Raw genomic sequence first — 15,705 nt, 5'->3', positions numbered from 1 at the left:
TCGGAACTGTAGATGAACCCGGAGGAGCTTTCACCTGGTGGCACGTCATCAGTGGGTTGGCTGCAGGAACCCAGAAGAGACAGCTGTGACATCAGAATAGAAGATGGCAGCATGGGACTTGGTGTGAGGTAATGGAGTAGTGGGAGGACCCGGTTGTTTGTTATCAGGGGTCTGGCTGCCTGAACCAGGAAGAGGTAGCCGGCTCTTGATGACATCATATAGGAAGATGGTGCAATATCGGAGCAGTAGATGGACCTGAAGGAGGGTGAATGTGGTGGCACTTCATCAGCGGGCTGGCTACAAGAACCCTGAAGAAACAGCTGGCTCACAATGATGTCAGAAAGGAAGACAGCAGCGTGGGACTTGGTGTGAAGAACTAGAGTGGCAGGTGGACCTGGTGGTGCATCATCGGGGTCCTGGCTGCCTGAGCCGGGAAGAGACAGCCGACTCTTGACATCAAAAAGAAAGCTGGTAAGCATGGCATCCAGTTTGCAGCATCAGAGCAGTAGATGGACCTGGAGGAGGGTACATGTAGTGGCGCTTCATCAGTGGTGCCAGCTACAAGAACCCAGAAGAAACAGCTGGCTCACAATGATGTCTGAAAGGACAGCAGCGTGGGACTTGGTGTGAAGCACTGAAGTGGCCGGTAGACCTGGTTGCTCATCATCAGGGGGCTGGCTGCCTGAACTAGGAAGAGCCAGCCAGCTCTTGATGATGTCAGAAAGGAAGATGGCAGTGCATGGCCTGGTGGGCTATGAAGCCTTCTGAGATACATACAGTATATGACATATTCTAAGGGGTATCGGCTTTAACACAGCGGCTTAAACAGGGCGGACCTGGAGGCACGTCATCAGGGGGCCGGCTGCCTGAACTAGGAAAAGACAGCCAGCTCTTGATGATGTCAGAAAGGAAGATGGCAGTGCAAGGCCTGGGGTGCTATGAAGTCTTCTGAGATACATCATCAGGGGGCCAGCTGCCTGAGTCAAGAAGAGACAGCTGACTTTGGATTACATCAGAAAGGAAGATGGCAGCGTGAGACCCAGTGAACAGCAGATGAACCTGGCTGCATGTCATCAGGGGCCAGGAAGAGACAGCCAGCTCCTGATGACATCAGAAAGAAAGATGGTGGCATGAGACGCAGTGAACAGCAGATGGACCTGGCTGCACGTCATCAGGGGCCAGGAAGAGACAGCCAGCTCCTGATGACATCAGAAAGGAAGATGGTGGCATGAGACGCAGTGGCAGATGGATGTGAAGGAGGGTGGATCTGGTGGTACATCAACAGGGGGTCAGCTGACTGAGCCAGGAAGAGACAGAAAGTGCTCGATAACATCAGAAAGGAAGGTGGTGGCACAAGACCCGGTGTGCAGCGGCTTGAGAAATGGGATCTGGTGGCACATCATCAGGAGACTTGCTGCCCGAGTGATGAAGTTCTCCTTTATCTGCTCCTAAATGTCTTTCAGTGTTGAGTGGAGCCATCTAGATGTAGTCGGCTGCATTCACACCTGAGCAGAGCGATTTTCAAGCGTTTTTACTTGAGCATTTTTGTGAGCGTTTTATAAGTGTTTAGTGTATTTTAAGCGTTTTCCATGTGCATGCAAGCCTCGGGCGTTTTTGTTTTAGCCAATGCAAAGCACCAAGGGGAGGAGGCCAGTTCTTATAGGCTGAAGTATGGCAAACAAATAAAAATGGTTCAAGCCTTTTCAGGCATTTCTATTGAAGTCTGTGGGGCCAAAAATGCATAAATCTGCCTCTAAAGTAACTTTATGTTATTTTTATATATTTCTTTTTTTTTTTTTTTCCTTTTTCTTTTCTTTTTCCTTTTTCTTTCCTTTTCATTTCTTTTCTTTATCCTTTTACTTTTGTATTTTTCTATTTATAATTTCTGATCTTTTTTTTTCTTCTTCTTCTCTCTTTGTCTTTTTTTTCTTTTTCTTTTCTTATCTTTTCTTCTTGTTCTCTTTCCTTCTTTTTTGTTCTTTTCTTTTTTTTTTTCATTTCTGATCTTTTTCTTTTATCTTTTTTTTTCTTCTTCTCTCTCCTTGTCTTTTTTCTTTCCTTTTTCCTTTTTCTTTCCTTTTCATTTCTTTTCTTTATCCTTTACTTTTGTATTTTTTTATTTATAATTTCTGATCTTTTTTTTCTTCTTCTTCTCTCTTTGTCTTTTTTTTCTTTTTCTTTTCTTATCTTTTCTTCTTGTTCTCTTTCCTTCTTTTTTGTTCTTTTCTTTTCATTTCTGATATTTTTCTTTTACCTTTTTTTTTCCTTCTTCTCTCTCCTTGTCCTTTTTACTTTTTTTTTTTAATCTTTTTTCTTCTTGTTCTCTTTCCTTCTATTTTGTTCTTTTTTTCTTATTTTTTCTGTTCCTTCCCCCCATAATCAAGGTCATTGGAACAGTGAGACAACATTGACTTGAAATGACCATCTCCACAGCAAACAGATCATTTTTTCGAGAAGGCGTTATTTTTAAAGGAAGTCCAAAAATGAACTTTGGCACCGACTCTAAAAATCCGACTCTGAATTGGTCTGAACTATAAATGAGTCGGTGTTGCAATCCCGGCAATCGGCTTCCACACGTCAGTCCACCGACAATTATGTCAGGATAGGAAAGCCTGACATCCCTTAAAAAAAAAAAAAAAAAAAAAAAGTAATAAGTAACCACACTGCTACTAAAAATATACGTTCACGGCCCCGTGCTTCCTTCTGAAGGCCAGCCTGTTATAATGAACTTCCTTTATCCTGCTCTATATTCTCACGCTCCTTTCCTTACACCCAAATCCCATGAAAGCCTCGGGCCGAAGGTACAATTGTCTTTTTACACAAAGTACATTTGCATCCCAATCTGACCCTGAAATGCAATGCCTGCGCCACTTCCTGAACATTGTCGTTCTGAAGGAATTTTTTTCCTTTTTTTTTCTTTTCATCCTTTTTTTTTTTTTTATAGAATAATTCCCGGCTTCCAATTTTGGAACTTTTTTCCCCTTTTTAGAGACGCACAAAAATATCCAGCGTGACAATTATTTTAGGTAACCTTAATTACTGTTCAACGGAGGAACCATGGCTGCCGTCTTGGCACGCTTGACATAGGGGAGGATTTGGTGTCGACAGGAAGATGAGCACTTGCACTTTCCTGTATAGCAATAAACACGGCTTACTAACTATATATATATATATATATATATATATATATATATATATATATATATATATATATATACATTATACACATTTTGTGTATTTATATATGTGTGTGTATATTTGTGTGTGTGTGTATACTATATATATATATATATATAAAACCTAGTTATTGAAGCAGAAATGGATATAAACCTTAATGGTATGTGCTTAGAAGCAGTAGGCTTGCCCGGACTGGCCATAGGGCACATGCCCGGCATTTCACATTTCCCCCCAGTGTAACATGCAGGGGTTCCAGAACAAATTTTGGGGTGCTGTGTAATGTAAAGGGGTCCAAAGGTGCTGTGTAATGTAAAAGGGTCCAGAGGTGCAGGGTGCTGTGTAATGTAAAGGTGCTTGCAGTGACTGTATGCACAGTTGAAAATAAAGACATCTCTTTTAAAGAAAATTTTGGAGTGCGGCTGTCCAGCTTTTGTTCTTTTGTTTTTTTGCTATTACCGCATTGCCAGCACCCTGGTGGTTCAACAACCCCTGATCATCACGAGGCTCACCTGGAGCGGTGAGAATTCTGTCTGTGTAATGTAAAGGGGTCTAGAGGTGCAGGGTGCTGTGTAATGTAAAGGGGTGCAGGGTGCTGTGTAATGTAAAGGGGCTCAGAGGTGCAGGGTGCTGTGTAATGTAAAGAGGTGCAGGGTGCTGTGTAATGTAAAGGGGTCCAGAGGTGCAGGGTGCTGTGTAATGTAAAAGGGCCCAGTGATGCAGGGTGCTGTGTAATGTAAAGGGGCCCAGAGGTGCAGGGTGCTGTGTAATGTAAAGGGGTCCAGAGGTGCAGTGTTATGTAATGTAAAGGGGTCCAGAGGTGCAGGGGGCTGTGTAATGTAAAGGGGCCCAGAGGTGCAGGGGGCTGTGTAATGTAAAGGGGGCCAGTAATGCAGGGTGCTGTGTAATGTAAAGGGGTCCAGAGGTGCAGGGTGCTGTGTAATGTAAAGGGGCCCAGAGGTGCAGGGTGCTGTGTAATGTAAAGGGGCCCAGAGGTGCAGGGTGCTGTGTAATGTAAAGGGGTCCAGAGGTGCAGTGTTATGTAATGTAAAGGGGCCCAGAGGTGCAGGGTGCTGTGTAATGTAAAGGGGCCCAGAGGTGCAGGGTGCTGTGTAATGTAAAGGGATCCAGAGGTGCAGGGTGCTGTGTAATGTAAAGGGGTCCAGAGGTGCAGTGTTATGTAATGTAAAGGGGCCCAGAGGTGCAGGGTGCTGTGTAATGTAAAGGGGCCCAGAGGTGCAGGGTGCTGTGTAATGTAAAGGGATCCAGAGGTGCAGGGTGCTGTGTAATGTAAAGGGGCCCAGAGGTGCAGGGTGCTGTGTAATGTAAAGGGGCCCAGAGGTGCAGGGTGCTGTGTAATGTAAAGGGGTCCAGAGGTGCAGGGTGCTGTGTAATGTAAAGGGGTCCAGAGGTGCAGGGTGCTGTGTAATGTAAAGGGGCCCAGAGGTGTGAAGCCTCGCTGCCTACGGCTAATTTTATATTTTTTTTTTTAGTTCTGGGCTGTTACACAAACGTAAATGGGAAGATTTCCTTTTTCATTGTCTGTTTTTTTTTTTGTGATGCTTTTTTTATCGCTTTGACTAATAGCCGCATCATTTTCCTTTTTACCGAGAAAAGGGATGCGGGAAATTTCCTGCCCCGTCCCGACGTTGACACAACTGATTAGATAAAAGACCTTTCTATGAGCGGAAGACAAATTTGTTTCATAAACTCTCCCCTATAAAACTTTATTTTTTTTTTATTGCTTTGATTCAGCGGCGGCGGCCAGTCTCTTTTCTGTACAGATCTCTGCTGTGAAAGCTGAACTGTGTGTGTCGCCCCGTAGTCGTGTCTCTGGGTATGGGGGGGATGTGCGCTTTCATTGTGAGCGGGTAATGAGGTTACCGTGGGAATGCCAATGTTTGATCGTTGTCGTCTTTTCTCTGTGTCTAGGGTAGCGATACCATGCAGATACTGGCACTGCCCGCTCTACTCTTGCTGCTTCTTCATTTCCCCGTGAGATCATGGACGTCCCGGCCTGCCCGTGTCTACCTAACGTACAAAGGTAAGTCGTTGTTGGTTTTTATTCTCCAAGTTCTCTAATTTTTATATCCTTGCAATTTGTGCCAGTTTTGCTCGTTTTTGAAGGTTTTTATTTTTCCAGTTTGCCAATTTTTTTAATGTGGTATGAAATCCGGGGGTCTCCACATTTTCGAAGGCCATTTTAGTGGGGGGCGGATTGTGGACCAGTGGTAGCAGAAAATGCCCTGGCATCAGTGGTGCCCCATCGATGGTGTCAATGGGAGGAATAGTGTCCCATCATTGGTGTCAGTGGGGGGAATAGTGTCTCATCATTGGTATCAGTGGGAGGAATAGTGTCCCATCATTGGTATCAGTGGGAGGAATAGTGTCCCATCATTGGTATCAGTGGAAGGAATAATGTCCCATCATTGGTATCAGTGGGAGGAATAGTGTCCCATCATTGGTGTCAGTGGGAGGAATAGTGCCCCATCATTGGTATCAGTGGGAGGAATAGTGTCCCATCATTGGTGTCAGTGGGAGGAATAGTGTCCCATCATTGGTATCAGTGGGAGGAATAGTGTCCCATCATTGGTGTCAGTGGGAGGAATAGTGTCCCATCATTGGTGTCAGCGGGAGGAATAGTGTCCCATCATTGGTGTCAGCGGGAGGAATAGTGTCCCATCATTGGTGTCAGTGGGAGGAATAGTGTCCCATCATTGGTGTCAGTGGGAGGAATAGTGTCCCATCATTGGTGTCAGTGGGAGGAATAGTGTCCCATCATCGGTATCAGTGGGAAGAATAGTGTCCCATCATTGGTGTCAGTGGGAAGAATAGTGTCCCATCATTGGTATCAGTGGGAGGAATAGTGTCCCATCATTGGTATCAGTGGGAAGAATAGTGTCCCATCATTGGTATCAGTGGGAGGAATAGTGTCCCATCATTGGTGTCAGTGGGAGGAATAGTGTCCCATCATTGGTATCAGTGGGGAGGAATAGTGTCCCATCATTGGTGTCAGTGGGAGAAATAGTGTCCCATCATTGGTGTCAGTGGGAGGAATTGTGTCCCATCATTGGTATCAGTGGGAGGAAAAGTGCCCCATCATTGGTATCAGTGGGAGGAATAGTGTCCCATCATTGGTGTCAGCTGGTGTAATAGTGCCCCATCATTGGTGTCAGTGGGAGGAATAGTGTCCCATCATTGGTATCCGTGGGAGGAATAGTGTCCCATCATTGGTATTAGTGGGAGGAATAGTGTCCCATCATTGGTGTCAGTGGGGGGAATAGTGTCCCATCATTGGTATCAGTGGGAGGAATAGTGTCCCATCATTGGTGTCAGCTGGTGTAATAGTGCCCCATCATTGGTGTCAGTGGGAGGAATAGTGTCCCATCATTGGTATCCGTGGGAGGAATAGTGTCCCATCATTGGTATTAGTGGGAGGAATAGTGTCCCATCATTGGTGTCAGTGGGGGGAATAGTGTCCCATCATTGGTATCAGTGGGAGGAATAGTGTCCCATCATTGGTATCAGTGGGAGGAATAGTGTCCCATCATTGGTATCAGTGGGAGGAATAGTGTCCCATCATTGGTATCAGTGGGAGGAATAGTGTCCCATCATTGGTGTCAGTGGGAGGAATAGTGTCCCATCATTGGTGTCAGCCGGTGTAATTATGCCCCAAATGCCAGATAAAGGAAAGCCAGAGGCCATGTCCAGCTAACCGACCCGCAGTTTGGCGTCCACTGCTCTATAATAAAAGCAAACTCTCTATTTAATTGCATCTTTATATCTTCAAAATGTCCATCTTATTTCAAGTTCTCTTTTTGTTCCTCTGAGTTTTACATTTTATTTATTATATTTGTATCCCGGCTCCTCCTGGTGCCATGATGGTGCCTCCCTTTCTGTATGCGATATAACCGAGGCTTCCGTCGGAGCAAGTCCAGGGGTTGGGGGGACACGAGGGATTTCTGACCTACCTTGGTGGTGAGTTCGGTCCTGAGGGGGACAACACGGGTGAAGACGCGTCGGAGCTGTTCATTGTAGGAGTTGTAGTACTTTTATATTGGATTGCACTTTATATATTTCTTCATTTTGTTCCGTTTTATGATGTGATTCTTCTTCTTGCATTGCATGGAAAGTATTACACGTTGGAAGTTTATTGCACTCATTGAGTATTCTGTATTACGGGAACAGTACTTTTTTTAGGGTCCGTTCACGTATATATGCGAATTGGATGCTTTTTTGAACCGCGTCCGATCCCCATGAGAATTAAATCGGGTTTCTATGGAGCCGGTTCAGCGGAAGTGCGAATTCACTGTGGCGTCCTGTGCGCTCGTGCACTGTGGTGGGGTTCCGATGCGTCCCTATATAAGGCAATCACCTGGAATTCACATATCGGATCAGTTTCGAACACGAATTTGATCCCCCCCCCCAAAAAAAAAACAGCGTGGGGGTCCCCACTGACAGCTGAACGTAAAAAAAAAAAAAAAAAACATTGGCGGCAATAAAAAAAATAGTGAAAAAACTGTGTGGGGGGGTCCTCCAACACTTTACAGTCCATACCAGGTTCTCTCCGGTCTGGTACAGATTTTTAAGGGAACCCTGCACCAAAATTAAAAGAAAAACGCGGTGGGCACCCCCCTCCCCCCAAATCCATACCAGGCCCTTATCTGAGCATGCAGGAAAGGGGGGGCAAACAACTACCCCCCCTCCTCTGAGCCATAACAGGCCACATGCCCTCAACATGAGACATGACAGAGCCCCCCCCCCTGCTCTAAGGCACCCCCCCCCCAAATCCATACCAGACCCTTATCTGAGCATGCAGGAAAGGGGGGGGGCAAACAACTACCCCCCCCTCTGAGCCATAACAGGCTCAGAGTGGGCTCAGGGGGGGCTCTGTCATGAGGCATGACAGAGCCCCCCCTGCTCTAAGGCACCCCCCCTCCCCAAATCCATACCAGACCCTTATCTGAGCATGCAGGAAAGGGCGGGGGGCAAACACCACCCCCCCCCCCCCTCTGAGCCATAACAGGCCACATGCCCTCAACATGAGGCAAGACAGAACCCCCCCTGCTCTAAGGCACCCCCCATGTTGAGGGCCTTTCCTGGTCTGCCTTATCTTTGGATAAGGGTCTGGTAAAGATTTTGAGGGAAACTCCCATGCCAGAAGAAAAAAAAATGGCGTGTGGCCCCCCCCCCCCAAATCCACGACAGACCCTTATCCGAGCATACAGCCTGGCAGGCCAGAAAAGGGGGGGTGAGCGAGGCCCCCCTCTCCTGAACTATAACAGGACACATGTCATCAACATGGGACATGGCAGAACCCCCCCTGCTCTAAAGCACCCTCCCCCCCCATGTTGAGGCCCTTTGCTGGTCTGCCAAGCTGCATCTTTGGATAACGGTCTGGTTAAGGATTTTGAGGGAAACTCCCATGCCAAAAGAAAAAAAGTGCTGTGTGCCCCCCCCAAAAAAATCCATGCCGGATCCTTATCCGAGCATGCATCCTGGCAGGCCAGCAAAGGGGGTGATGACTGAGGGCCCCCCCCCCCTTCTGAACCATACCAGGCCACATGCCCTTAACATGGGGCATGGCAGTTTAGCCCCCCTGCCCCAAAGCATCCCCCCAAGTTGAGGGCATGTGGTCTGGTATGGCTTAGGTGGGGGGCACTCGGGGCCTGCCAAAAAAAAGTGTTGCGTGCCCCCCCCCCCCAAAAAATCCACGCCAGACCCTTATTTGAGTATGCAACCTGGCAGGCCAGAAAATAGGGGGAGGGGGTGAGTGAGGGCCCCCCCTCCTGAACCATACCAGGCCACATGCCCTCAACATGGGGATGGCAGAACCCCCCTGCCCCAAAGCACCTCCCACCCCTCAAGTGGAGGGCATGTGGCCTGGCATGGCTTAGGAGGAGGGCACTCGGGGGCTGGTATGGGCTTTGGGGGCCACGCCATTTTTTTGGCATGGGGGTCCCCTCAAAATCGATACCAGACTTCCATATCCATACCAGGGTATTTTTTTTAAGATTTTAGCTTTGGGTTTCACCATAAAATCCAAAGACCTGCAAGGGCGGGGGGGGAGGCTGGGGCACATTATTTATTTATTTATTTTCACAATTTTTTTTATTTGTCTTTTTTTTTTTTTTTACATTCATCTGACAGCTGGTGAATCATCCATTGTTAAGGACGGGGGCTTTCCGGCCCACTCCTTAACAACCAGCTAATGTTAAAGACGCCGGAGACCGCTGGCTTCGCATCTGAACCACATCAAAATCGCAGCTGCTTAGGAAATTCCCGGTGAAAACGGTGGGGGGGGGGGGGGGGGGGATTCGCACCGGACATGTATGAAGCTAGCCTCAGGGCAAGCACCGCCTTTAACCACTTAAGGACCGCCGCACGCACTTATACTTCGACAGAATGGCAGGGACAGGCAGATAGGCGTACTGGTACGCCCGCTTTCATTTACCGCCATGTAGTAGCGAGCTCTGTGACCCTGTCGCGAGCTCCGTGACCGTACCCGCGGGACCCACGGACTCGATGTCCGTCGGTGTCCCGCGATCGTGTCACAGAGCTGAAGAACGGGGGGATGTCAGTGTAAACACAACAACATCTCCCCGTTCTTCCTAGTGACAGGTCACTGATCGTCTGTTCCCTGTCATCGGGAGCAGCGATCAGTGACGTGTCACTCGTAGCCACGCCCCCTCCACAGTTAGAATCACTCCCTAGGACACACTCAACCCCTTCCTCGCCCCTAGTGGTTAACCCCTTCACTGCCAGTGTCTTTTTTTACAGTAAACAGTGCATTTCTATAACACTGTTCGCTGTAAAAAATGACAATGGTCCCAAAATGGCATCAAAAGTGTCCGATGTGTCTGCCGCAATGTCGCAGTCCTGATAAAAATTGCAGATCGATGCCATTACTAGTAATTTTTTTTTTTATAAAAATTACACAAATCTATCCCCCATTTTGTAGACGCTATGGCCCAGATTCACATACCTCGGCGCATCTTTATGTGGGCGTAGCGTATCGAATATACGCTACGCCGACGCTGCACAGAGCGGCGAGCACAGTATTCACAAAGAAAATGCTCCCAACGTTGTGCAGGCGTAACGTAAATTCGTAGGCGTAAGCCGGCCTAATTCAAAGTAGGTGGAAGTGGGCGTGATCCATTTAAATGAAGCGTGACCCCATGCAAATGGTGGGCCGAACGAACGGCGCATGTGCTGTCCCGTGGACGCATCCCAGTGCGCATGCTCAGAATCCCGTCGAAAATACTCCCTAAGATACGTCGAATCACTGCCTACGACGTGAACGTAACCTACGCCCAGCCCTATTCACGTACTACTACGTACACGACGTAAAATACGACGGCTGTTCCCTGGTCCATACCTTTGCATGGGTTGCGCCTCATAGATGGGGAATAACTATACGCCGGACGTACGTCTTACGTAAACCGCGTATATTAATGCGCCGGGCGCAAGTACGTTCGTGAATCGGCGTATCTCACTCATTTGCATATTTGAATCGTAAATCAATGGGAGCGCCTCTTACGGCCAGCATAAATATGCGCCCCACGATACGACGGCGTAGGAAACTTACGTCGGTCGGAAGAAGCCTATTTTCAGGCGTATCTTATTCTGTGGGCACGGCGCACAGATACGACGGCGCACATTTAAACTTACGCGGCGTATCTCGAGATACGTCGGCGTAAGTGCTTTGTGAATCCGGGCCTATAACTTTTGCGCAAACCAATCAATAAACGCTTATTGCGTTTTTTTTGGTTTTTTTTTTTACCAAAAATATGTAGAAGAATACGTATCGACCTAAACTGAGAAAGACATTTTTATTTTATTTTATATATATATATATATATATATATATATATATATATATATATATATATATATATATATATATATATATATATATTTTTTTGGGGGGGATATTTTATTATAGCAAAAGGTAAAACAATATTGCTTTTATTTTTTCAAAATTTACGCTTTTTATTTTGTTTGTAGCGCAAAAAAATAAAAAACGCAGAGGTGATCAAATACCACCAAAAGAAAGCTCTATTTGTGGGGAAAAAGGCACGTCAATTTTTTTTGGGTGCCACGTCGCATGACCGCGCAATTGTCAGTTAAAGCGACGCAGTGCCCGAATCGCAAAAAAATGGGCCCGGTCATTGGGCAGCCAAATCCTCCGGGGGGGTTGAAGTGAAAACGGTTGGGGGGGTGGGGGGGGGTTAATTCGCATTCGCACCGGACATGTGTGAAACTAGCCTTAGGCCCCTTTCACATTGGGGCGTTTTTCATGCGGTACAGCGCTAAAAATAGCGCTGCTATACCGCATGAAAAATCATGCCCCGTAGTGTTCAATGTGAAAGCCCGAAGGCTTTCACACTGAAGCGGTGCGCTAGCAGGAGCGCTCCAAAAGTCCTGCTAGCCGCATCTTTACCGCGGTATAGGAGCAGTGTGTTCACCGCTCCTATACCGCGCCTTCCCATTGAAATCAATGGGAAAGCGCGGTAATACCGCCCTCAACGCGGGCGGTATTAACCCTTTTTCGGCCGCTAGCGGGGGTTAAAACCTCACCGCTAGTGCCCGAATATCGCGGTAAACACGACGGTATAGCCGCGCTACAAATAGCGCGGCTATACCGTCACCGCGGCTCCGTGCTGCAACGTGAAAGCAGCCTTAGGGCAAGCAAAGCCGCCTTTTAAATAAGCCCAGTGCTGGGGGGGCGGGGGGGGCAGGTGCCCTTTGGTTTTCCTCATGGGCAAATGCCTCGGCTGTCAACTTAGAGCAAAATTACGACATGTTTTTAAGGGATTAGAAAGAGGAGACCTGCGTCGTTTGTAGTTTTCCTTTTTTTGACCCGTTTCCAGGGTCCTTGGTCTCGGAAAAGGCCCCTCAGGCGATCGCCTCACCGAGGTCCCATTTCACGGAATCCCTCTTATTGCCGGTAATAAAGCGGGTCCTGCTTGGTGACCTCGGCCCTTTGTGGGGTCGCCAAGGGGAAAGGAAGATTACCTTGTGTTTTTTGTGTGTATTTGACCTCTGACCTTAAAGGGTCGCGGAAGGGTGAAGAATTGTCTCCTTAGGTTTCCTCCTCAAAGAATGTCTAGTGGCGGTGGTTGGTTGGTGGGGGGGGGGGGGGGGGTAATATATTGGCACACAGTGCAATGTTGACACTTCTTAAGGGCCCGGGGGAATAATGGAGGCTGTTTAACACCTATCCCTTCACAAACAGCCTTGTGCAATAAAAAAGCACGCCTTCATTGTCACCATTTTGTACGGTTTGTTGGCTGGAAAGCCAAGGGCTCGTTCTACAGCCATGCCATCTTTTACGGCACTTAGCAACACGCCGTACACACCACTCGGGTTACAGGCAACAGTAAAGTCTCTGATATGGCATGTCGGTGTGAAAGAAAGCGACGATGACCGATGTTGGCCCCCGAAGACTTCAAGGGCTCCTTAAAGTGCACCTAAACTATTCACGGTACTAACATACACTATTGTGTCAAAAGTATTGGGACGCCGGCCTTTACACGCACATGGGGCCAGATTCACAAAGAGATACGACGGTGTATCTACAGATCCCCCATCGTATCTCTGACTTACACTGGTCCTATCTATGCGCCTGATTCATAGAATCAGTTACGCATAGATATGGCTAAGATCTGACAGTGTTACACTGTGTTACACTGTCGGATCTTTTTTTCCATTTAAAAATGGCGCCGGGGGCGTTCCCGCTGATTTACGATAAATAATATGTAAATCAGCGAGATACGCAAATTCACGAACGTACGCGGACCCGACGCAGTCTTCTTACGATGTTTCCGTCGCGGCGTACCCGTCATATACTTACCCCTTCTTTTATCAGGCGCAGCCAATGTTAAGTATAGCCGGCGTTCCCGCGTCGAATTTGAATTTTTTAACGTCGTTTGCGTAAGTCGTTCTCGAATACGGACGGACGTTGTTTACGTAAGCGTCGAAACCACTGACGTCCTAGCGACGTCAGTGGGAGCAATGCACGCCGGGAAATTCCCCGGACGGCGCATGCGCATTTAAATCGGCGCGGGAACGCGCCTGATTTAAGTAGTACACTCCCCTAGCCGCGGAATTAGAATTCCGCCGGGGGATTTAGGATCCGCCGTCGCAAGTTTGGAGGTAAGTGGTTTGTGAATTAGCCACTTGCCTCCTAAACTTGCGGGAGCGGATCTTAATTCACGTAGATCGAGCGGATCTATAGATCCGCTGAGCTACGTGAATCTGGCCCATGAACTTTAATGGCATCCCAGTCTTATGGCTAGATTCACAAAGAGTTACGCCGGCGTATCCGTAGATACGCCATCGTAACTCGGAATCTAAGGCCTCGTACAGACGGGCAAACATGTACGATGAAAACGGTCCGCCGGACAGTTTTCAGCGTACATGCCCGCCCGGAGATTTCTGTATGATGGCTGTACACACCATCATACAGAAATCCGCGCGTACACGATACGCGGCGACGAGTCTGCGCCGTCGCCGCGACGATGGCGGCCCTGGCAGTTCAATGCTTCCACGCATGCGTCGAAGTCATTGGACGCATGCGAGGGATGGCGGCCGCTCGGACATGTACGGTAAGTCTGTACAGACGACCGAACATGTCCGACGGACTGGATTCCAGCGGGCATGTTTCTAAGCAAGTTTAGAAACATTTGCCCGCTCGAAAATGGTCTGGCGGGCAAATGTACGCTGGAATCCTGTCCGATCGGCTGTACAGACGACCGAACATGTCTGCTGAAACTGGTCCGCGGACCAGTTTCAGCAAACATGTTCGGTCGTGTGTACGGGGCCTAAGCCGTCGTATGTTTACGTGTATGCTCAAACTGAGATACACTTAAACCTAGATAAGATACGACGTTCTGCGCCGTCGTATCTTAGCTGTCTAGTTCCGCCGGCCGCTAGGGACGTGAACGCTGATTTACGCCTAGAATGCGTAAATCAACGAGATACGCCGATTCACGAACGTACGCTTGCCCATCGCAGTAAAGATACGCCGTTTACGTAAGGCGATTCCCGGCGTAAAGTTAGTCGAACAAATAGCTGGCCTAGCCAATGTTAAGTATGGCTGTCGTTCCCGCGTCTAAAATGTTTGAAAATGTTTACGTCGTTTGCGTAAGTCGTCCGTGAATGGGGCTGGACGTCATTTACGTTCACGTGGAAACCAATACGTCCTTGCAGCGTACTTTGGAGCAATGCACACTGGGATATGTCCACGGACGTCGCATGTGGCGTTTCGTAAAAAAATGTCAATCAAGTCAGGTCACGAATCATTTACATAAAACACGCCCTCCTCTTCCACATTAGAATTAGGCACGCTTAGGCCGGCCCATTTAAGCTACGTCGCCGTAACTTAGGAGGCAAGTGCTTTGTGAATACAGCACTTGCCTCTCTGACTTACGGCGGCATAGCGTATATGCAATACGCTACGTTGCCTCAAAGATATGCCTGGCTATCTGAATCTAGCCATTAGTCCGTAGGGTTCAATATTGAGTTGGCCCACCCTATATTACCAAAAGTATTGGGACGCCGGCCTTTACACGCACATGAACTTTAATGGCCTCCCAGTCTTAGTCCGTAGGGTTCAGTATTGAGTTGGCCCCACCCTTTGCAGCTATACCGGCTTCAACTCTTCTGGGAAGGCCGTCCACAAGGTTTAGGAGGGTGTCTATTGGAAGGTTTGACCTTTCTTTCAGAAGAAAACAGTCACTTCCAGCGCTATGGGGTCTTCTGTAGTGTAGAACAGCGAGGACTACGGTAATTCCAAAGGTTGCTAGGGGTTCCTTGAGCTGTGAGTGAGTGAGTGAGTGAGTGAGTGAGAGAGAAACTTGTAAAGCGCAACACATGCAAACTGAATCGCCTCTGGGCGCTGTATCCATTTCATGGGTAAGGAACCCCTTGACCTCAGAAGAGATGGGTTTTAATCTTTCTCCTGAAGGCCAAGTGGTCCGACTCCAGTCGGATGGTGGTTGGTAGTGCATTCCACAGGCGAGGTCCCTGGACTGCAAATCTTCAATCTCCTCTGGACTTGTATTTGGTTTTGGGTATCTGGAGTAGGTTTTGATTGGTGGATCGCAGAATGCGATTGGGGTTATGGGCTTTTATTTTTTCGCATAGATATTGGGGGGCGTTTCCTTGAATACACTTATGCGTTAGGCAGAGTGCCTTGAAAGTGATTCTGTGGTTGCTCGACCTCCTATCTGATGGTGTATGGATCGTTCCTTAAGTTTGGAGGAACACTAGGGTTCTACAGAACTCTGGCTGGGAATGGCCGACCAAGCAAATGTACGTAAAGCGGAGTTCCGCCCAAAAAAATATTAAAACTGACTTTTAATATATGGACACTTACCTGTCCTGGGTGCCCGTGATGTTGGCGCCTGAAGCCAATCTGTCCCTCGGCTCTCGGGTGGAGGCGCCACCATCTTTGGTAAGGGAATCAGGAAGTGAAGCCTACTGTGCATACGCGAGTCATGCTGCGCAAGCCCACTGGTCCCTCCT

At 48.0% G+C, this 15,705-nt stretch overlaps 1 protein-coding gene across 5 annotated transcripts in view; it reads left to right on the top strand.

Moving 5' to 3' along the window:
* Positions 1 to 15,705, top strand: part of LOC120913030 (semaphorin-3F-like) — a 185,424-nt gene that overhangs the window by 40,156 nt on the left and 129,563 nt on the right. For 4 of the 5 annotated variants that reach the window (XM_040322700.1, XM_040322702.1, XM_040322699.1 and 1 more), the window contains exon 2: positions 5,107 to 5,218. In XM_040322700.1, the coding sequence (XP_040178634.1) occupies positions 5,119 to 5,218 (100 nt within the window). In that variant the 5' untranslated portion in view covers positions 5,107 to 5,118. Of the gene's footprint in view, positions 1 to 4,944; positions 5,012 to 5,106; positions 5,219 to 15,705 lie in introns of those variants that run through there. The other variant, XM_040322701.1, reaches the window with a different exon arrangement.

Source organism: Rana temporaria, chromosome 9 (assembly GCF_905171775.1).
Source record: "Rana temporaria chromosome 9, aRanTem1.1, whole genome shotgun sequence".
Classification (NCBI taxonomy): Eukaryota; Metazoa; Chordata; class Amphibia; order Anura; family Ranidae; genus Rana; species Rana temporaria.
The sequence above is the reverse complement of the archived record's forward strand: the minus strand, read 5'-3'. Positions and strand labels throughout refer to the sequence as shown.